This window comes from Lactuca saligna, chromosome 1 (genome assembly GCF_052625555.1).
Source record: "Lactuca saligna cultivar CGN05327 chromosome 1, ASM5262555v1, whole genome shotgun sequence".
Classification (NCBI taxonomy): domain Eukaryota; kingdom Viridiplantae; phylum Streptophyta; class Magnoliopsida; order Asterales; family Asteraceae; genus Lactuca; species Lactuca saligna.
The window spans coordinates 45758367-45782602 of NC_136417.1; the positions used below are offsets into that span (position 1 = coordinate 45758367).

Consider the following 24236-nt stretch of genomic DNA (forward strand, 5'->3'; position numbering starts at 1 on the left):
TAAATTTCATTTTTAAGCCAATGTAATCTAAACATAAATTACAAAATATACACAAAATGCATAATAAAATTCCCAAAAATCTGAAAATACACACAATCAAACAAAATGCATACAATCCGACAAAATAATCCAATAAAATACACAACCACTTCATATCTTAAAATACAAACATCATCACTCAACAAAATTGAAAATTACTCACAATTTATCATCTAAAAGAACATCAAAACAGAAAAATCATAAAAAAGAGGAGGAATTCGATCTTGATTGGAGGCAATTTCGGAATGTAGCTCAGGGTTGCCGGTTTTGGGGTTGTGGCGGTCTTGTAGCGGTCTTGGGAGAAGGAGGGGCTAGCACCGGTCCCAACAGGCACTTCCTAGTCCACTAAGTTGGAAGAAATAAGCAAGATTGAAGAAAGAAATGGGAGAAAAATGAGAGAAAGAAAGAATAGTGCAGAAAAGAAATTGCAGAAAGGTAAACTGAAATGGGATATCTGTGACGCGCATTAGCGGTGACAGGCAATAGCGGCGACCAGTGGAGGGAAAAATCAGCGCGTCTTTTCGCTTTCCTCTACAGCCGTTGGATTGAAAAGAAATCGGACGGATGGGGTTAGTATGATGTGGATCGCTGTAACAAAGCATTAGCGGCGACGCGTTTAGCGGCGACACCGGACAATAACGGCGACATGTAACACGTCAATTAATGTCGCCACTAAAAGCATCGCCGGTAATGCTAACCTTTCTTGTAGTGCAAGAAAAAGCTTCATTTTTGAATTATTATTTTTTCTGCAAGTAATTTAGACAAAATTGATTGCTTTTTTATAATCAAATGAAAAGAACAAACAACTATGTATTACGATAAAATAACTTCTAAAATTGAGATTTTTCATGAATTTGGAAATTTTGATGAAAGATCAAAAACTAGAACAATTTGATTATCATTTTTCTTTATTTTATTTTTGTGACACCAATGTGGATATAGTATCTATCGAAATTACCGTTTTAAGTGTGCGAATCCCGGTGCGTAAAAATTAAACGTTTTTAGTGTTAAAACATACGGCCATTAATGGGGAAGCATTTTCCCAGTTTCCCCCGTCCTCCACCACAAGCGAAACCGTATAAATAGCGACTACAGGTACGGCCTTCACCAAACAAACGTGCCTCATATCCAACCAAAGTCAACAATCGAGGCGCGTAGAGAAATGGCTCCAGTCTCACTCCCCTACGCTCACTGCGAGAGTAAGTTACGAGCTCTCGCCGGCCAGGCTGAGGGATTCGGCCGCCTTGCTACCGGCGGTCTTCATGGAGCACTCTACTGTGTTACTACTCTGGCAGGTGTATATAAATCTATATACTTTCTTTGATTACTTATCACAGATACACATGCATAATCAGTATCATTCTCTTTTCATATTGATCATGATCATTGATTTGACATGGAAATTAACCCATGTTTACTACTGTTATTGTTCTTATTGGTTCGCTTTGACATAATTTAAGTTACGAAATTGTGGATACGTGGTTATTTTGGATGATTCCCGAAAGTTTTGGAAGAAGATCATGAGTTGCCTTTTATGTGCTTACGTATGTGAAATATTTTCCTGCGATGAAAATTAAGTAGCTTAAAACCAAATTAAGCATACAACTTACACAGTTTAAATCATGTATTGATGAATTAAATACATGTATATATAAAGCCTTCTGATTTGTTGTAGATGATGGTCCTGGATCACTTCGTGAAGCATGTAGCAAGAAAGAACCTCTGTGGATTGTTTTTGAAATTTCGGGTGAAATCAAGCTCAAATCTTTTCTACCCGTGTCTTCATATAAAACAATCGATGGTCGAGGACAATGGATTAGGATCACTGGCATGGGCCTTAGGCTGGCCCAATGTGAACATGTGATTATATGCAACTTAGAGTTTCAAGAAGGCAGAGGACATGATGTCGACGCCATTCAAATCAAACCAAACTCAAAGCATATATGGATTGATCGCTGTAGTCTTAAGGATTATTCAGATGGACTTATTGATGTTACTCGAGGAAGCACAGACGTTACTATTTCACGGTAGTTAATTAATCAGCTACTTAATCAATTACTCTTTAGTATATTTGTTTGTATTTCACCAACATACGTCGTAATTTTGTTCATGCATGCATGCAGTTGTAAATTTGGGTACCATGACAAGACGATTCTTATTGGAGCAAACGCTGCTCATTGTGATGACAGAAATATCCGTGTTACTATTCACCACTGTCTCTTTGATGGAAGTCGTCAGAGGCTTCCACGTGTTAGGTTTGCCAAAGTACATCTGTATAACAATTACACCAGATATTGGGCGATCTATGCTGTGGGTGCCAGTGTTGATTCAGAGGTTAAATTGCTAACACAACTTTTCGAGATCCTTGTTTGTGTTAATTAATTAGATTGGAAATAAAATTATTTATATAATAACTTTTTATTCTTCTTCATGCAGATATACTCACAGTGTAATATTTATGAAGCCGGTCGCGATTGCAATGTGGCTTTTAAATATATCCCTGAAAAGGTAATAAATAGAAGTAAAAACCATAATTAACCATATCCATAGGGACTTATGTTGTAAATTGTGTAGGCTGGTGACAAAAATGCGCCAACTGCTGGCGTCATTGTATCTGAGGGAGACCTATTTTTAGGGGGAACTCAGTCTGGCTTAAAACCTGGGAATTGCTCATTCCGCCCAAGCCAACACTACCAAACATGCACAGTTGAACCTGCAACAATGGAGCTTAAAAAGGCTCTCGAGTGGTTTGCAGGATGGCAACGTGTTCCACGTCCCGGGGATTGGTAGTTTTCCAATCTCGAAAACCAGGTATATATATGATATATGCTTTTGATTATCTTAATGGGTGTAATTAGTTAGGGTTTAGATCAACACACAAATACGGATAACAGGTTATATTATAGTGGGCTATATAATATACAAATTGTACATCATGCATATCCAAATAGCAAGATTTCTTTGTATAATGTCTACCCTTAATAGACTAAAGAAAATTGTAATTATCTAACTAATTAACAAATTGATTGAACCAGTGTATCTATGTTTTGTGTGTGGTGCAAAATTGAAAAGAAGGGAAAATATTGAAATCTACCTATTAGATATTCTAATTTATCTAGATTGGTCATGAAAGGTTTTGTTTTACATTTTGGGTTCCTAATTTTTTTTTCCCGTTCTTTTTGGTACATCATTATTGTTAAGGAGTAAGGAATTAAGTAGATTTTTTTTTCTCTGGTTACTAATTAATTTTGTTTTTTACACATTATGACTCTGGAAAAGAAAATATTATTTTCTTATGCTTTTATAAAATTTTTGGGCATTAATAATACAGTTACTAATATGTTTTTATTTATTATCAATAGTAATTAAATTATAGTATTATAGTATTTTATGATATATATTTCAAATTCTATTCATAATATATGTATTTGGTAGTGGGTTAAAATACATTTTGTAAATTTATTCTTATTTGAAATGATATATTTTGTTAATTAACCAAGTTTCACATTTTTATAATTTATTATAGAATTAAAAATCCAAAAAGCGAATATTAAACATGTAACGTGTACATTTTGACTAATAAATAATTTTTGTATCATAATGTATTTCAATTTATTAAAACTGAACTAGAGTTACAAATAAAATGGTGACATATAAAATGATGTAATTAAAAATATGTAAATATACTGAAAAAGGTTGTGAAAAAAAGTTATTTTTACACGATTTTATTGGTAACCATATTATAATTGGTATGCCACTATTCAGTAATGACTTTTTAGTTGTTGCTAATATTTATTCGAATACATAAAACTAATTATTTTTACACCATTTAATTTGTACATCTAGATAAGAGATAGAAATACATTGTGATGAAATAAATAAATAAACATAAATTATTTATTTATTTATTAAGAGACCTTATGAGTAAGCAAAGGTATCGTTGTCATTTTGGAACACAAAAACCGACTTCATTGACGCAAATTTTTTGTTTACGGACACATATATCTATATATTGTATATGAAAAAACTTTCATTACCAATTTAAGAGGGTCTTTTGTCTAATGTCTAGCAGTAAGGAGTCTTACTAGTAAAGATCATGGGAGTTACTAGGAGATATAGATGGAATTAATGATTAGATTAAGAATATAATATCTTACTCTCTCAAGTAAAAGATTATGAAAGATCATGAGTTCAAGTTTCATTAGGAAACATCTTTTTATGATTAGGTTAATAGTATGATAATTTACTCTCTCAAATAAAAGATCATTGGTTCAAATCTTCCTAAGAGATATATAGATTAAGAATATGATACCTTGAAGAAAAAAAAATATCGATAGATTTATTATATTTTTGTTTTTTTAACAAAAAGATCTGACAAAAAAAATCAACAGATTGTATCCGTATTATCTATCAAATATCACTGTATAAGAGGCCATTAGGATTTAGGAGAGAGAGAGAGAGAGAGTGCGTAATTTTACAAAAATGGTTCCTTCTTAATATATATGTTTACAAATATGTCCGTGTTTAATAAAACAAATTATAAAAATGGTAATCTCTTTCATAAATTTACAGAAATAGTGCCTGCCTAATCAGCAATTTACAGAAAGGGTCCCTATCTCTCAGGAGGCTTTAGAAACAGTCCTATATAATAGTGCATGTACATAAATTTCCTTTCTATTTCATAAAAATAAAGAACTTCTCCTTATGTTTTACGAAATTATTCAAATAGCTCATGGCTAACAGAGAATTTATAGCCATGGTCTCCATGTTTTACAAAAATTACAAAAAATAGGCCGTATAGAGGTCATTACAAAATAGTGTCGGAGATTAATAAATCTACTGCAATGCGCGAGCCATCCCGCTAATTCCACATATATATTGGGCCCTATGTATTGAGATTTTTATTTTTTATTTTTTTGCAATCTTTTATTTTAAGATATAACCTTAAATGCTTGTAACAATAATATACGAATATCATGCATTTATTTTCTTTTATCATGGATATCGAAAAAATATTCTAAGTAATTTCAATTATATAAAAGAATTTATGCATATATCTACAAATGCTAACGAATTTAAATTCACAGAGGTTTAACATAAAACCAAAATAACTCATAAAACAATAAAACGACATAAAAACGACCAATGTTCATAAACATATATATGTTCACTTATGAACACAAAAATTGTTCATAAATGAATGCAGTTATTTTTATGTGGTTCTATAGTTCTATGAGTTTTACTTAGTTTTATATTCTTTGTTTTTCAAATCACAGTTTAGGCTTTTATTGACGCTTGTTACTATTTATGGCATATAAACAGGAGCATGGATGGTAGCATGGATGGTGATACATGTTGACGTTGGTACTTGCCTCCTTGTTGCCATGCATTAGACAAAACATATATTGTATGTCACGAAACTTAGAATAAAACATACTACAAACCTTTCCAGATTCAATATTATACATGATATAGTATCCCATAAGTGTTAAGTATGTATAATGTGTAAGTTATCTTGTATGTCTGTAATTTAATAATGTCATGCTGAATGGGAATAAAGCTTCTTTTGAAGCTCTTTGAGCTAGAGTTTTGGTTGTTAAATTGCATACATTTGTATGTTAGTTTGTGTATATGAACCCATCTTGTAAGAAAACATAAAACTAGAGTTCAAACACATCGAAATCTTATCAAACTATCTAAGTTGAATCGATTTAAAAAATGTTCATATTACAAGAGTTTATGTCCATGAGCGAGTTTAATGTATGGCAAGGTGAGTCCTTTGACCCACCTAAAACTTTAAAATTTAGTACAAATTATATACCCAGAATTTTACGATCCACTTTAAAATTTTTGAAAGACTTATCTTATAGTGTCCGAAAAAAAGGAAAAAAAAAGTATAGATTATAGGCAATAGAGGAGGTTTTTTTTTTTATTATAAATAGATGTTGACTTTTTCAAACTTTCATATGTAACACTTCTCTCTAGAGCTTATGAAAAAATCATACTTCAAGAAAATAATTTTTTTATTTTTCCAAAAGTTTCAGATTTATTTTTGCATAAAATCTATTGGTCACGAAATGGTAAACTTTAATTAAGTTTGAATACTAGTGAGGTTGTTAACGATCAACATATCAAAACAAGATTCAAGCATACACTACATTTTTTGGTTTTAAAAAAATCCAAGCTCATACCTAACTCAATATAAAGCCTTCAATCTAAATACAAATCAAATAAGTTAGACTATGAATTTTCCTAGCTAGTGAGTCACCCAAGGCTAATTCATTTAAAAGTACGGGTTGAAAATCCAACTTACTTGAATCAGACCTCCAAACCCAACAAATAAAATGAATAAACTTTGGGATTTAATAACCCAATCAAAATAAAGGGTCTTCCGTGCCCTAAAAGTTTAACTCTAACAATTATATTATAAAAAAAACACAATAACCCTACCATACAAAAAAACACAATAACCCTACCATACACGAAAAGGGTGGTGAAATCATACATAAATAATATGATTAGTGTCATCAAGTAATCACTACCAACTATTCTCCCATAAAAACAAACAAAGATTAGAAAATTAGGGGAACAACCACTCTATACCACACAAGGGGTAGCGAGAATCCATGTGTATGTGAGAATTATCTAGAAATTTATTCTTTAATGATATATATATATATATATATATATATATATATATATATATATATATATATATATATATATATATATATATATATATATATATATATATATATATATATATAAACACTATTTGTTATATGGGATCTCACAGTCACAACTCATCCTAGCATGATATGCACTAGTAGGATGCTTTAATCATTTTCAAAAATATATAAGCTCTTTACTTTTATAACCAAACCAATTTTCAAAAAAATGACATTTCACGTGCATGTCAAACAAAAGTATTTTAGAATATTACCATTTCATGCATTCACATATCATCTACATTGCAATCAAGGTTTACATAAAATGTTATATAATTATCTGGTATGTTGTTATCTGTTATGATTATGCGCTAGCATGATATGATGTTATGTGATAGTAGGTAATGGGGGAATATTTCCCGTGTTACGATCGTAAGGCTCGAAGGGTAGGTTGGGCACCCCAGATATGACCGACACTATGTTATTTTGTGGTAGTAGTAGGGGTGAAATAGTCTTTGTAGCCTGTTGAGATAAACCGGAGGGTAGGTCGGCACCTCAAAATTGCCAAACAGGGTAGGTCGGCACACCATAATTGCCAGACAAGGTAGACCGGTACCCCAGAATTGCTTGACATTGTAGGTCAGGCACCCTATAATTGTCTGGCAGTACGTTTGTTATGTGGTATGTGGTATGATGGAGGAACTCACTAAGCTTCGTGCTTACAGTTTTTAGATTTGTTTTCAGGTACCTCTTTATCGAAGGGGAAGGAGTTGGCATAGTAGCAGCACATCACACACACAGGATTTCCGCATTATGAGATTCTTGGGATTGTACTCTGACATTGTTATTATTTTTATGATATGGTTTTGAGACATGTGGTTATGGTTTTATGAAATGATGTGACTCGATGATGTTTTCTTATAATTGTTTTTCTAAATTGTTATCCTAAAATGAAAATTTTCATCTTGAAAATTGGGATGTTATAAGTTGGTATCAAAGCCTTGGTTTAAGGGATTCAGACACACTTCCGGTAGTGTATGAACTCAAATCGAGGGTTTGGAAGATTTTCACAAGAAAATAGTTTTTCCAAAAGTTAAAGTGAGGAGTTTTGAGAAAGAACAAGGTGTGTGATGCGTGCAACCGACCGAGCTCAAGTAAGTTTTCCCTAAGATACCCAGACATTTATGTTATGTTATGATATGATTATGAGAATTAAATACTAGAATAAGGCTAAGGATCTAGGAAGGATGCCTTTTTTTGCCTATTGTATGTATATGAGAACTGCGTGCTAGAATAGAGCTAAGGATCTAGCAAGATGCCTGAGATGCCTATTGTATATGCTTATTGAACTGTATGATAATGCTGATTAGATATGTGATATGATAGCCTGGATAAAATATGCTTGGTTTGGGTTACTCAATGCCTGAATGTTGCTTGCTTTGTGCTATTAGGAGTTCTAGCTATCTTTAGTTAACTAGTAAACGGATACATTAAATTACATATTGTGAGGATAAAATAATTTCAGAAGGTTAGGTCTAGCCCTATTTCGTAGCTCTTGTTTGAGTCCAACTATTGTAGGGTAGGACCTCTCGTTTGAAGAATTACTTGGTCTTAGTGATATGTAATGGTATTCGCGAGCTAATTACGTGAAGGTTGCAAAGACTTCTTATGCAACTGATGGCAGAGAGTGAGTTAGAGAGTTACCTTAGGGTGAGCCTATGAGACTAACACAAAGTGCAACTATAGTAGAAGGGACTTGGTGAATTTGAAGATATCCTTGAGGAAAGTACGAATAGATGTGGAAGGTAGTATGGGCATGTACTACTGAAAAGCATAGGATCCGTACTCGAATCTAGGAGGGTCGAGATAGAACCGAGGAACTTGTAGAGTCTATGGGACCTCACGAGATTATGTATGACCCTGATACTTATGTATTTTGTTTCAGAATGGTGGTGATTACGCCTCACGGAGCAGGAGGATCAAGATCAGGACTAGGATTAGGTTCAGGTTCGGGTTCCGAGCCAATTGATGAGGGGCTACGCAAGTTCATCGCGTATGAGATCACGAGAGGCATCCTTGAGTTGACCCCGGTGATTTTTGGGTCGATCAAGGATGTGATTATCGAGCTGATGGAGGATCGCCTCAGGGAGGGACATGGCATCTGGCCAGAAAGGGGCCCGTACACTCTCCTTCAAGGACTTCAGGGGATGTGGTGCGCCATACTTCCACTAGGTGAAGCACCCCATTGCTGCCAGGAGATGGATTGCAGACATGGAGTCTGCTCAGTTGACGAGCTTCTACCCTGAGGGGTCGAAGGTCTGGTATGCTGCAGGTTGTTTAATGGACAGAGCTAGAGATTAGTGGGAGTCAGTTGGTAATTCACTGGGAGCCTCAGCCATTGAGGCTATGACTTGGTCATATTTTGTGGACAGGTTTAGGGTTGAGTTTGCGCCGGCTGTGGAGCTTCAGTAATTGTCCAGGGAGTTTATTTTTGCATAAAATCTATTGGTCACGAAATGGTAAACTTCAATTAAGTTTGAATACTAGTGAGGTTGTTAACGATCAACATATCAAAACAAGATTCAAGCATACACTACATTTTTTGGTTTTAAAAAAATCCAAGCTCATACCTAACTCAATATAAAGCCTTCAATCTAAATACAAATCAAATAAGTTAGACTATGAATTTTCCTAGCTAGTGAGTCACCCAAGGCTAATTCATTTAAAAGTACGGGTTGAAAATCGAACTTACTTGAATCAGACCTCCAAACCCAACAAATAAAATGAATAAACTTTGGGATTTAATAACCCAATCAAAATAAAGGGTCTTCCGTGCCCTAAAAGTTTAACTCTAACAATTATATTATAAAAAAAACACAATAACCCTACCATACAAAAAAACACAATAACCCTACCATACACGAAAAGGGTGGTGAAATCATACATAAATAATATGATTAGTGTCATCAAGTAATCACTACCAACTATTCTCCCATAAAAACAAACAAAGATTAGAAAATTAGGGGAACAACCACTCTATACCACACAAGGGGTAGCGAGAATCCATGTGTATGTGAGGATTATCTAGAAATTTATTCTTTAATGATATATATATATATATATATATATATATATATATATATATATATATATATATATATATATATAAACACTATTTGTTATATGGGATCTCACAGTCACAACTCATCCTAGCATGATATGCACTAGTAGGATGCTTTAATCATTTTCAAAAATATATAAGCTCTTTACTTTTATAACCAAACCAATTTTCAAAAAAATGACATTTCACGTGCATGTCAAACAAAAGTATTTTAGAATATTACCATTTCATGCATTCACATATCATCTACATTGCAATCAAGGTTTACATAAAATGTTATATAATTATCTGGTATGTTGTTATCTGTTATGATTATGCGCTAGCATGATATGATGTTATGTGATAGTAGGTAATGGGGGAATATTTCCCGTGTTACGATCGTAAGGCTCGAAGGGTAGGTTGGGCACCCCAGATATGACCGACACTATGTTATTTTGTGGTAGTAGTAGGGGTGAAATAGTCTTTGTAGCCTGTTGAGATAAACCGGAGGGTAGGTCGGCACCTCAAAATTGCCAAACAGGGTAGGTCGGCACACCATAATTGCCAGACAAGGTAGACCGGTACCCCAGAATTGCTTGACATTGTAGGTCAGGCACCCTATAATTGTCTGGCAGTACGTTTGTTATGTGGTATGTGGTATGATGGAGGAACTCACTAAGCTTCGTGCTTACAGTTTTTAGATTTGTTTTCAGGTACCTCTTTATCGAAGGGGAAGGAGTTGGCATAGTAGCAGCACATCACACACACAGGATTTCCGCATTATGAGATTCTTGGGATTGTACTCTGACATTGTTATTATTTTTATGATATGGTTTTGAGACATGTGGTTATGGTTTTATGAAATGATGTGACTCGATGATGTTTTCTTATAATTGTTTTTCTAAATTGTTATCCTAAAATGAAAATTTTCATCTTGAAAATTGGGATGTTATAAGTTGGTATCAAAGCCTTGGTTTAAGGGATTCAGACACACTTCCGGTAGTGTATGAACTCAAATCGAGGGTTTGGAAGATTTTCACAAGAAAATAGTTTTTCCAAAAGTTAAAGTGAGGAGTTTTGAGAAAGAACAAGGTGTGTGATGCGTGCAACCGACCGAGCTCAAGTAAGTTTTCCCTAAGATACCCAGACATTTATGTTATGTTATGATATGATTATGAGAATTAAATACTAGAATAAGGCTAAGGATCTAGGAAGGATGCCTTTTTTTGCCTATTGTATGTATATGAGAACTGCGTGCTAGAATAGAGCTAAGGATCTAGCAAGATGCCTGAGATGCCTATTGTATATGCTCATTGAACTGTATGATAATGCTGATTAGATATGTGATATGATAGCCTGGATAAAATATGCTTGGTTTGGGTTACTCAATGCCTGAATGTTGCTTGCTTTGTGCTATTAGGAGTTCTAGCTATCTTTAGTTAACTAGTAAACGGATACATTAAATTACATATTGTGAGGATAAAATAATTTCAGAAGGTTAGGTCTAGCCCTATTTCGTAGCTCTTGTTTGAGTCCAACTATTGTAGGGTAGGACCTCTCGTTTGAAGAATTACTTGGTCTTAGTGATATGTAATGGTATTCGCGAGCTAGTTACGTGAAGGTTGCAAAGACTTCTTATGCAACTGATGGCAGAGAGTGAGTTAGAGAGTTACCTTAGGGTGAGCCTATGAGACTAACACAAAGTGCAACTATAGTAGAAGGGACTTGGTGAATTTGAAGATATCCTTGAGGAAAGTACGAATAGATGTGGAAGGTAGTATGGGCATGTACTACTGAAAAGCATAGGATCCGTACTCGAATCTAGGAGGGTCGAGATAGAACCGAGGAACTTGTAGAGTCTATGGGACCTCACGAGATTATGTATGACCCTGATACTTATGTATTTTGTTTCAGAATGGTGGTGATTACGCCTCACGGAGCAGGAGGATCAAGATCAGGACTAGGATTAGGTTCAGGTTCGGGTTCCGAGCCAATTGATGAGGGGCTACGCAAGTTCATCGCGTATGAGATCACGAGAGGCATCCTTGAGTTGACCCCGGTGATTTTTGGGTCGATCAAGGATGTGATTATCGAGCTGATGGAGGATCGCCTCAGGGAGGGACATGGCATCTGGCCAGAAAGGGGCCCGTACACTCTCCTTCAAGGACTTCAGGGGATGTGGTGCGCCATACTTCCACTAGGTGAAGCACCCCATTGCTGCCAGGAGATGGATTGCAGACATGGAGTCTGCTCAGTTGACGAGCTTCTACCCTGAGGGGTCGAAGGTCTGGTATGCTGCAGGTTGTTTAATGGACAGAGCTAGAGATTAGTGGGAGTCAGTTGGTAATTCACTGGGAGCCTCAGCCATTGAGGCTATGACTTGGTCATATTTTGTGGACAGGTTTAGGGTTGAGTTTGCGCCGGCTGTGGAGCTTCAGTAATTGTCCAGGGAGTTTATTTTTGCATAAAATCTATTGGTCACGAAATGGTAAACTTTAATTAAGTTTGAATACTAGTGAGGTTGTTAACGATCAACATATCAAAACAAGATTCAAGCATACACTACATTTTTTGGTTTTAAAAAAATCCAAGCTCATACCTAACTCAATATAAAGCCTTCAATCTAAATACAAATCAAATAAGTTAGACTATGAATTTTCCTAGCTAGTGAGTCACCCAAGGCTAATTCATTTAAAAGTACGGGTTGAAAATCGAACTTACTTGAATCAGACCTCCAAACCCAACAAATAAAATGAATAAACTTTGGGATTTAATAACCCAATCAAAATAAAGGGTCTTCCGTGCCCTAAAAGTTTAACTCTAACAATTATATTATAAAAAAAACACAATAACCCTACCATACACGAAAAGGGTGGTGAAATCATACATAAATAATATGATTAGTGTCATCAAGTAATCACTACCAACTATTCTCCCATAAAAACAAACAAAGATTAGAAAATTAGGGGAACAACCACTCTATACCACACAAGGGGTAGCGAGAATCCATGTGTATGTGAGGATTATCTAGAAATTTATTTTTTAATGATATATATATATATATATATATATATATATATATATATATATATATATATATATATATAACACTATTTGGTATATGGGATCTCACAGTCACAACTCATCCTAGCATGATATGCACTAGTAGGATCTTTAATCATTTTCAAAAATATATAAGCTCTTTACTTTTATAACCAAACCAATTTTCAAAAAAATGACATTTCACGTGCATGTCAAACAAAAGTATTTTAGAATATTACCATTTCATGCATTCACATATCATCTACATTGCAATCAAGGTTTACATAAAATGTCATATAATTATCTGGTATGTTGTTATCTGTTATGATTATGCGCTAGCATGATATGATGTTATGTGATAGTAGGTAATGGGGGAATATTTCCCGTGTTACGATCGTAAGGCTCGAAGGGTAGGTCGGGCACCCCAGATATGACCGACACTATGTTATTTTGTGGTAGTAGTAGGGGTGAAATAGTCTTTGTAGCCTGTTGAGATAAACCGGAGGGTAGGTCGGCACCTCAAAATTGCCAAACAGGGTAGGTCGGCACACCATAATTGCCAAACAAGGTAGACCGGTACCCCAGAATTGCTTGACATTGTAGGTCAGGCACCCTATAATTGTCTGGCAGTACGTTTGTTATGTGGTATGTGGTATGATGGAGGAACTCACTAAGCTTCGTGCTTACAGTTTTTAGATTTGTTTTCAGGTACCTCTTTATCGAAGGGGAAGGAGTTGGCATGGTAGCAGCACATCACACACACAGGATTTCCGCATTATGAGATTCTTGGGATTGTACTCTGACATTGTTATTATTTTTATGATATGGTTTTGAGACATGTGGTTATGGTTTTATGAAATGATGTGACTCGATGATGTTTTCTTATAATTGTTTTTTCTAAATTGTTATCCTAAAATGAAATTTTTCATCTTGAAAATTGGGATGTTATAAGTTGGTATCAAAGCCTTGGTTTAAGGGATTCGGACACACTTCCGGTAGTGTATGAACTCAAATCGAGGGTTTGGAAGATTTTCACAAGAAAATAGTTTTTCCAAAAGTTAAAGTGAGGAGTTTTGAGAAAGAACAAGGTGTGTGATGCGTGCAACCGACCGTGCTCAAGTAAGTTTTCCCCAAGATACCCATACATTTATGTTATGTTATGATATGATTATGAGAATTAAATACTAGAATAAGGCTAAGGATCTAGGAAGGATGCCTTTTTCTGCCTATTGTATGTATATGAGAACTGCGTGCTAGAATAGGGCTAAGGATCTAGCAAGATGCCTGAGATGCCTATTGTATATGCTTATTGAACTGTATGATAATGCTGATTAGATATGTGATATGATAGCCTGGATAAAATATGCTTGGTTTGGGTTACTCAATGCCTGAATGTTGCTTGCTTTGTGCTATTAGGAGTTCTAGCTATCTTTAGTTAACTAGTAAACGAATACATTAAATTACATATTGTGAGGATAAAATAATTTCAGAAGGTTAGGTCTAGCCCTATTTCGTAGCTTTTGTTTGAGTCCAACTATTGTAGGGTAGGACCTCTCGTTTGAAGAATTACTTGGTCTTAGTGATATGTAATGGTATTCGCGAGCTAGTTACGTGAAGGTTGCAAAGACTTCTTATGCAACTGATGGCAGAGAGTGAGTTAGAGAGTTACCTTAGGGTGAGCCTAGGATGAGACTAACACAAAGTGCAACTATAGTAGAAGGGACTTGGTGAATTTGAATATATCCTTGAGGAAAGTACGAATAGATGTGGAAGGTAGTATGGGCATGTACTACTGAAAAGCATAGGATCCGTACTCGAATCAAGGAGGGTCGAGATAGAACCGAGGAACTTGTAGAGTCTATGGGACCTCACGAGATTATGTATGACCCTGATACTTATGTATTTTGTTTCAGAATGGTGGTGATTACGCCTCACGGAGTAGGAGGATCAAGATCAGGACTAGGATTAGGTTCAGGTTCGGGTTCCGAGCCAGTTGATGAGGGGCTACGCGAGTTCATCGCGTATGAGATCACGAGAGGCATCCTTGAGTTGACCCCGGTGATTTTTGGGTCGATCAAGGATGTGATTATCGAGCTGATGGAGGATCGCCTCAGGGAGGGACATGGCATCTGGCCAGAAAGGGGCCCGCACACTCTCCTTCAAGGACTTCAGGGGATGTGGTGCGCCATACTTCCACTAGGTGAAGGACCCCATTGCTGCCAGGAGATGGATTGCAGACATGGAGTCTGCTCAGTTGATGAGCTTCTACCCTGAGGGGTCGAAGGTCTGGTATGCTGCAGGTTGTTTAATGGACAAAGCTAGAGATTAGTGGGAGTCAGTTGGTAATTCACTGGGAGCCTCAGCCATTGAGGCTATGACTTGGTCATATTTTGTGGACAGGTTTAGGGTTGAGTTTGCGCCGGCTGTGGAACTTCAGTAATTGTCCAGGGAGTTTATGGATATAAGGCAGACGACTGAGTTGGTGGCAGTGATTACCTGCAAGTTCAGGGAGAGGGCCTTATTGGTGCCTCAGTATGCGGAAAATCCACTATCATGACATGTTGAGAGCCGACATTCAGAAACATGTCAGCTACTCGACATGCCCGACATTGGATGACATAATCGCAAGGGTGAGGGAGAATGAGATTGATATAGAGCATTTTAGGAAGAGGAAGGTAGGGGGATGGACACATTACTATGGTTTCGAGGAAGAAACCTAAGGGATCCGACACTAGGTTGAAGGGCTAGTTGGGCCAGAGTCGCTGTAGGAAATGCGGTAGGCCGCAAGAGGGAGTTTGTAGATTGGGATCATCGGGTTGATACAAGTGCGGAAAGACCAGGAACTTTAGCAAGGATTGTACTGCCCCTACCACCAGTTTTCAGACATCAGACCTGATTTGCTTCCATTACAATCAGAAGGGCCATAAAAAGACCGACTGCCTGACATTGACAGCAGCAGCAGCGCCAGTGGCGGTGCCAACTCCAACGACCATGCGGATTATGGATGGCCGACAGGGCAAGACTGATGCTCCAGTGTTGAAGAGTCGAGCCTTCCAGTTGCCCTCTGAGGAGGCGCGTGCCGCACCCGATATGGTGATAGGAGCATTCCATGTGAACGGTATCCCAATCCAGGTGTTATTTGATTCGGGGATACCCAATCATTTATCTCTCTTGCACTTAGCTAGAGGTTCCCTGAGTCTTCGGGCATGTTGGATTGCCCTCTAGAGGTCGAGATTGCTGACGACCAATCAGTATGAGCATTAGAGGTTTTCAAAGATTGTGTTTTGAGGCTATATGAGGAGCGCTACCTAATAGATTTAGTTCCCATTTCGTTGCATGGGAACAAGGTTATCATAGGTATGGACTGGTTGAGTCCTAATGAGGCGGAGATCGACTGTGCGTAGCAGTTGGTATGTGTTAGGACCCTAAGTGGGGAAGAATTGTTGATTCAGGATGAGAGACCGCAGTGTAGACCAGCTATGTGTTCAGCAGTGAGGGTTAAGCGCTACCTACAATAGGGTTGTGCAGGGTATTTCGCCTATGTTATGGATACCCGGGAGGTGGGTAAGGCGACTGTGAGTGATGTACTAGTGGTACGAGAGTACTCAGATGTATTCCAGAGGATTTGCATGGGATACCTCCAGGGAGACAGGGATTTTAGGATCAACTTGGTCCCTGGTGCGGCTCTGATAGCCAAGGCACCATATCGGTTGGCTCCTCCTGAGATGTAGGAGTTGTCTACACAGCTGCAGGAGTTTTTAGAGAAGGGATTCAGTAGGTCGAGTTGTTTACATGGGGAGCCCCAATCCTGTTTGTAGAGAAGAAGGACGGGTCGCATCGGATGTGTATAGATTACCGAGGGTTGAACAATGTAGCGGTGAAGAACCGTTACCCACTCCCGAGGATTGATGATCTCTTCGACCAGCTACAGGGGGCATCATGGTTTCCAAGAAAGATTTACGCTCAGGCGACCATCAGATAAGCGTTAGAGATGAGGATATATAGAAGAATACATTTCGGACTCGCTATGGCCACTATGAATTCGTGGTGATACCCTTCGGGATCACTAATGCTCCTTCCGTATTCATAGACCTCATGAACCACATATACAGATAGATGTTGGATCGGTCTATGATAGTTTTCATTGATGACATCTTGGTTTATTCCAAGACACGGGAGCATCACTTACGAGAGGTGTTGGATACCTTGAGGAGGGAGAGCTTGTACGCCAAGTTCTCCAAATTCGAGTTCTGGTTGCGCGAGATGCAGTTTCTTGGGCACCTTGTAAACCAGAATGGTATTTTGGTTGACCCGACGAAAGTAAAGGTCATGATGAGATGGGAGGTTTTGAAGTCTCCATCTGAGATTCAGAGTTTCCTGGGATTAGCAGGCTATTACCAGAGATTCATTTAAGATTTCTCCAAGATAGTCGTACCCTTAACCCGGTTGGCGAAGAAAGGTGTGGTCTTTTGCTGGGGGCCTGAGTAGCAGGCAAAATTTGAGACATTGAGGAAGAGGTTGTGCGAGGCCCCGATTCTAGACCTACCAGAGGGCATAGAGGATTTTGTAGTACACTGTGATGTGTCCATTTCAGGTTTGGGCGCAATATTGATGTAGAGGGGGAATGTTATCACCTACGCCTCGAGGCAGCTAAAGCCTCACAAGGCGAACTACCCAACACACGATTTGGAGTTGGGGGCGGTTGTTTTCGCCTTCAAGATTTGGCGACACTACCTCTATGGGGTCCGATGTACCATTTACATGGACCACAAGAGTTTGAGGTACCTCATGGATCAGCCGAATCTTAACATGAGGCAATGTCGGTGGCTAGATGTGGTGAAGGATTACGATTATGAGATCCTCTACCACCCGAGGAAGGCCAACGTTGTGGCTGATGCACTTAGCCAAAAGGCGGCCCTGATTAGAGACATTTTCTTGATGATGATGGTGGTGACCCCGCTTTTGGAGCAGATCCGAGAGGCGCAGGTTGAGGGTATGAAGGAGGAGCTCTGAAAGTGAGAGCGGATCATAGGCTCGGTGGTCTTGTTTGACTATGACAGTCGGGGGTTACTGACCCCTCATAGGAGGGTTTGGGTTCTGTACTGAGGCAGAGTATGATAGAATTTGATGAATGAGGCCCACAAATTCAGGTTTTCTATCCATGCTGGGGCGACGAAGATGTATAGAGATCTTTCTTCTAATTATTGGTGGCCCTGTATGAAGCGAGATGTAGCTTGGTACGTTGAGAGATGCCTGACCTACAGGAAGGTCAAGGCTGAGCACCATAGGTCTCACGGCAAGAGACAGTCGTTGGGTATCCCTATCTAGAAATAGGAAGATATTACTATGATTTCATCACGAAGCTTCCCAAGACCGCACAGGGAGTGGACTTGAATTAGGTCATCGTCTATAGATTAACTAAGAGCACCCATTTCATCCCGATCCAGGAGAGCATTTCGGCCGAGAAGTTGGCCGACATCTACATCCGAGAGGTAGTAGCCCGGAACGGAGTGCCAGCTTCTGTGATTTTTGACAGGGACATGCGATTTACTTCGAGGTTCTGGAAGAAGTTTCACGAAGAGTTGGGTACTCGTCTGTACTTCAGCACCGCTTTTCATCCGCAGACGGATGGTTAGAGCCAGCGGACCATCCACACTTTGGAGGATATGTTGTGGGTATGCATTTTAGACTTTAGTGCTGGATAGGATACCTACCTTCGCTTGGCAGAGTTTTCCTACAATAATAGCTACCATGCGAGTATTGGCCGCCCTCCCTTCGAGATGTTATAGAGGGGGAAGTGCAGAACCCCGATATACTAGGGTGAGGTTGGTTAGAGGGTCGTGAAGAGTACCGAAGTGGTACTTAAGATGACAGAGAGGATCTAGCAGGTCCGTAGCAGGCTTCATATTGATCAGAGTCAGCAAAAGAGTTATGCCGACAAGCGCCGTTCAAACCTAGAGTTCCAGGTCGAGGATATGGTCCTCCTGAAGGTGTCACATTGGAAAGGTGTCACCCGATTCAGGAAGTGAGGCGAATTGGGCTCCGGGTACATTTTTCCTTTTAGGGTTGCAGCCCGAGTGTGCGAGGTGGCGTATAGGCTAGATCTACTAGCCGAGCTTAGCCAAATTCATAGTACCTTTCACGTCTCCCAGCTGTGGAAGTGCCTGGTAGACGAATCTACAGTGGTGCCTCTAGAGGATATTCAGGTGGATGATAGCCTAAACTATATCAAGAAACCAATAGCTATCATCGATAGGAAGTCGAAGGATTTGAGGAACAAGAGGGTCGAGCTGGTGAAGGTGCAATTGTAGCACTACAAGGGTTCAGAATGGATTTGGGAGCTGGAGGATGAGATTAGGGAGCACTACCCTGAGCTTTTTTCGGAAGCAACAGCAGACTTCGAGGACGAAGTCTAAAATAAGTGGGGGTGATTTGTAATGCCTGGTTCTCGGTACGTATTTTAAATATGAGTTTTCACATTTTTATACAGGCACTCGACGAGTTGAGGCCCCGAAGTCATAAAGTAGGGGAAAATCTTGGATGTGGGTGAAAGAGTCAACTCGACGAGACGGAAGCCCCGACTTGATGAATAGAGTTGTTTGGATGAAAGCCTGAATTTTAGGGTTTCCATCCTATTTAAACAGCTTATATGGCCTCCACTCCATCCTCCATCACCGTCAGACCCTATTCTCAAAACCCTAATCAGTTTGTGAGTGTTCTTGAGCTAGTTTGTGCCATTTTAGTGATTTGAAGCTTGGAGAAGGAAGGAAAGGCTTGGAGATCCAAGAAGAAGGCAGTAGATCCAGAGTTTTGGTTGCATTTCTAGTTTGTTTGAGGTAAAAAGCTTCAACCTTTGCTTTCCATCACTTAGATTTTATTTAGGGCTTACATATTGTCATTTTTGGGTCATTTCTATGTCACTATCGGGATTGGAGTGCATAGTAGAGTAATGACTTCAGATCTGGGAACTTTTGAGCTCAGGAAGCTTAAAGTTGCCACCTTTATTGAGTTATGGCCCTATCCTATGCATTATAACTCCATTATGTCTTAGTTTTGGTGTTTTAGCTTCATAACACCCATGCATGCACGTGACGTTTGTAATTTTACGTGTTATATCGACCCTGGGAGGTCAGATCTATGCTTTCAGTGCAATAAGCCCGAATGAAATCAACTGTATGGACTTGGACTTTGGAGGAATCGACGAGTCGTTCATAGGACTCGACGAGTCGGGTCATGGTTCCCCAACCTTTTCTTTTCTGAGCAATCTAGATGAGTCTAGGAGAGGACTCAACAATATGGACGTGAATATAGACTTGAAGATCAAACAACTCGACGAGTTCAAGGATGAATTCGGCGAGTTCAAGGCAATGTCCTGAATGATATGAAGAAGAACTCAACGAGTTCAAGGAAGAACTCAGTGAGTCAAGGGCTAAACATTCCAACTTACATGAAGCAGGACTCGACGAGTCTTGAGCAAAAGGGTCCCGATTCTGTATGAAGGAGAACACGATGAGTTCTTGAAAGATTCGACGAGTAGGATCGAAGTTCCAGTATTTTGTGGATTATGGAAATCGACAAGTTGGTGGACTGTGACAACCCGATATTTCAACTCTTTGTAATGGCCTAATAGGTCAAGTATTGTAAACATTTTTGAGTTAATAAAATTAACTTTGATAATAAAATGTCCAAAAAGTTTCTATTTAAATTTTTCTATGCTTAAATATCATTAAACCATGATCGTACGTAAAAAGAACGCCCAAATCCGACTTCGTATAGTGAAATTATGATTTTTCCAAGTTCAGCTTAGCAACAGACAGCTAAAAACTCGAAACGGAGATCGAACGACATTTGGCCGGAATGACCTAAACGAGAATCGAAGGTCTCGACAATGGTATTTCAACGGTAAAAAGTCTGGCAAAAACCGACGTCATATAAAGAAGTTATGAATTTTTAAAGAGATTCCTTAATCACGTCATTTTAATAAATAAATAATAAAAATAATTTCGGAATTTGCCAACGGAATCTAAACGAAAGTTGTAGATCGTAGTCTCACCTTCGCGGAGATATAAAGAACGTCGAAAACGGAGTTTTGTATGAAGGAGATATGAATTTTTGAAGTTTGATAAATGATTTATATATAATATTTATTAAAATTTCGGTATTATCCGAAGAGGAGTCAGCCTAGGGCCGAGGTACGCGCCGCGTACCCCCGTACGCCCCGCGTACTTGAGGCCACGGCCTCGGATCGTCCACGTCACCCTATGCGAAGCTATCCGACCCGCTGTCCCATCCGACCCGCTCCATCCGAAATACGTAAGCGATGACGTACGGGTACGCGCTGCGTACGCCCGTACGCCCCGCGTTCGGAGGCGGTTCAGCACCCCTATAAAAGGGATGCGAGCCTTTCCGAAAAATTTGTTCATTTTCTCTATTTCTCTCACGATATTGCCTCGATTTCCGTGCCCGTTCAAACCCGAAGCTCTGGTCTTTTTGCTCAAGTCCCGAGAGTCGATTTTACTCCCGAGATTCCCGAGAATCCTGAGAAAAATCCGTTTCCCGAGACGAAACTCTGCCCGGTTTTCAATCTCGCTATCTTCAAGCTTCAAAGTGAGTTCATACCCCATTATTCAACCTTTGAAATGCTTTTAAATGTTTTAAATACTTTATGGGGGGGGGGATACACGTTAAACACTTATAGTTATTGCTTCGATCACATGTGATTGCATTAATCACATGTGATTAATAACTAGGAAACCAATGATTTTATCACTGTTCAAACTGTTTTACTTCAAAGTGTTTTACAAACACTTTTACTTATCAAATGCTTTATTGTAAACTTTGTTTTACTACCTATAAATTTGCATGCCTATATATGTATAGCTGTATAAATAATGTTTAAAGGGCTTAGGAAAGTCACCTGTCCTATTTCCTTTTCCTCGATTTGGATGTGGTCTGGTGGAATTTCAGGTGACCATCCGAGGGTCGTTTCAATATTAGTTATATATCATATATACATGTATAGACATAAAAGTACTTCCATATTCATACTTATCAGCACATCATTAGTAAGTTACCATCGGGGTAACACGGGATCATACTACTACAATTTCTTGATCAACGAGTCAGTTCATTCAGGAGTCAATACTTATTACTAAGGAACATATACAACGATACTAGAACAAGTAACATTTTATTGCATATACACGAATACGTTAACAATTGTGATCCACTGTATGGGAGCATGTCTTAATTGTCATGACCCGAGTTGTAGCCAGAGTCTCTTGGAGGGAGAGCGTGAGTTTGCGTATAGATCTATACTGGATTGACTATCCTACACCTCGCTGCTAGCTACAGTGGGACTGACAGGTCTGTGGGTGCCAAACGTCATACCTTATTTTTCGACTATACGTTGTCGATGTTACCAGTCGATAGTATGGTGCAATTTATCACATGATACCTTAATATAAACCCGGTTTAAGGTAGTTAGTACAGCGGTAGTTCATATAAAACAAAACTACCGTACTACAATAATTTACCCATTACATTTTGGTGATAACCTCACTTAAACGTTAATGTACAAACTATATTTTGTTAAATGATAGTTACACTTGGGAAATTACGCACTTTTACATCAAACGAGCATACAAAACAGTTAAGCCTTGGTAGAGGGCTACTTTAACAGAAAATATAGGTTTTTTTGAGAGATTCAAACTTTTACAAACACTTACATACATTTACAACTCATACTTGCAACAGGTTCAAACGTTTTGATAACGAACCTCGACACTAAAATACTTATGAATTCACCAGCTTAATGCTGATAAACTCTTTCAAAATAACTTGTATTCTCATGTCATCAGTAGTCAGGTACCGATGCTAGCTTTTGAGAAGATGGAGCGCATTCAAGACTTATCATACTATTTTGATTTAAATTATATTTTTGGTGTCTAAAACTGTACGGAACACGCTTGTATTAAAATTTTATATTTAATGCAATGGATGATGTTGTTTGCTTATTTACATTTACTGTGTTGTGATACTTTACATAACGTCCTCCGCCCCAGAACGTTTCCGCCATTCTTGGTTTTGGGGTGTGACAGATTGGTATCAGAGCATTGTTTATAGTGAAGCAAGTATATCAACCCATAAAAGATAACTATAAATCCATTTGGGATTAAAACACTCTGACCAAGAGTCTATACTTTAAATACTAAAATAATTAATTAAGTATACTAGTCTGCATTCATACAAAAACCAGTGTCACAACGACAAGAACAAGAGTATTACGATTGTTAAATATCAGAGGTAAGCTAGGGGATGTATGGTCAGTCCTGGGAATGGCATAGCCTAATCAACTATGCTGGTCCGAGGAGTGATTAGCATATGCCCTAGAATAGTTGTGATGTGTTAAGAAGTCTAAAAAAAAAAAATTACCAACAATGCCACAAAAAGATCAGTGTAACTTAAACTTAAAAATACTATAGGTGTATTTAGTGCTATTAACTACATACATATCTTTATACCTCTCTTCTCGCGTAGATTTAAATGGTTGGATTCCATCACGACGACCCGTACTTTCCAAATGAAGGCAACATAGGAATGCTCGAAGCAGAGTCTGACAATGAACACCAAATTCCGTTGGATGATCATCAAGCTGAAGGCTTCTCAGATGGATCGGACTCTGAGCCTGAAGTCAACAACCTACCGCTCGTAGGTCAACCCCCGAACAACAACCCTCGACCATCTTTTCCAGGTCCTACTCCCTTATGGGCAAACAACTTGAATCGTTGGAGTGATGAACATGGTCAACCCTTACCATACTTTGGGGACCGAAGCTTTTACAACGTCAGCAATGGTGGCTCTGCTGACCGAGCCCTGCCTGTCATTATCCGCAGAATAGATCGTAATGTCGAGCAAGGTAGAGCAGCCATCGACCAGGTCATGGAGATTGATGCCAACTCAGGTGTCAACACAGTCTGCATCCGCCATCTTGAAGAAGACATGGAACGGACCCGGAGAACCAATGAAACCCTACAGCAACATCTGGTTGCCTCTCAAGCTGAAGTCATGGAACTCCGAGCTCGTCAAAGTGCTCATGAGCAACACCTTCAAGAGGTGGTCCGTCAAATGAGAGACCTTAGGGGTTCTCCCGAGGAATATTCATCGCCGTTAGATGATGTCTAGTACATCATTATCTTTAGGGTTAAGGATTAGCCTTTAACATCTGTGCTCTAAGTAGCACTTGTCTGTAAAATATTCCTAACTTTCAGTACTCTAATTAGGAATCTAAGAACTGTCAAACTTTTCTATATGGTATGATGTAAGACCTACTGTTAGGTCGATTTTCCTTGAACTTATTACATCAGTAATACCAGTATTATTGAAAT

At 38.5% G+C, this 24236-nt stretch overlaps 1 protein-coding gene across 1 annotated transcript; it reads left to right on the top strand.

Moving 5' to 3' along the window:
* The first annotated feature begins 1139 nt into the window (after nt 1–1139).
* LOC145035037 (putative pectate lyase 4) lies at nt 1140–5623 on the top strand. The gene is made up of 6 exons (XM_078983609.1): nt 1140–1334; nt 1715–2066; nt 2163–2373; nt 2476–2547; nt 2614–2850; nt 5362–5623. The coding sequence occupies exons 1-5, from the start codon at nt 1202–1204 to the stop codon at nt 2827–2829; spliced, it is 984 nt and encodes a 327-aa protein (XP_078839735.1). The 5' UTR covers nt 1140–1201; the 3' UTR covers nt 2830–2850; nt 5362–5623.
* The last annotated feature ends 18613 nt before the right edge of the window (nt 5624–24236 follow it).

Excerpts from the sequence above, each read along its gene's own strand:
- LOC145035037 (XM_078983609.1), top strand. The coding sequence starts at position 1,202 with ATGGCTCCAGTCTCACTCCCCTACGCTCACTGCGAGAGTAAGTTACGA. Across the intron at positions 2,374-2,475 it reads GTGCCAGTGTTGATTCAGAG|ATATACTCACAGTGTAATAT; the intron begins GTTAAATTGCTA and ends TTCTTCATGCAG. Across the intron at positions 2,548-2,613 it reads TTAAATATATCCCTGAAAAG|GCTGGTGACAAAAATGCGCC; the intron begins GTAATAAATAGA and ends TAAATTGTGTAG.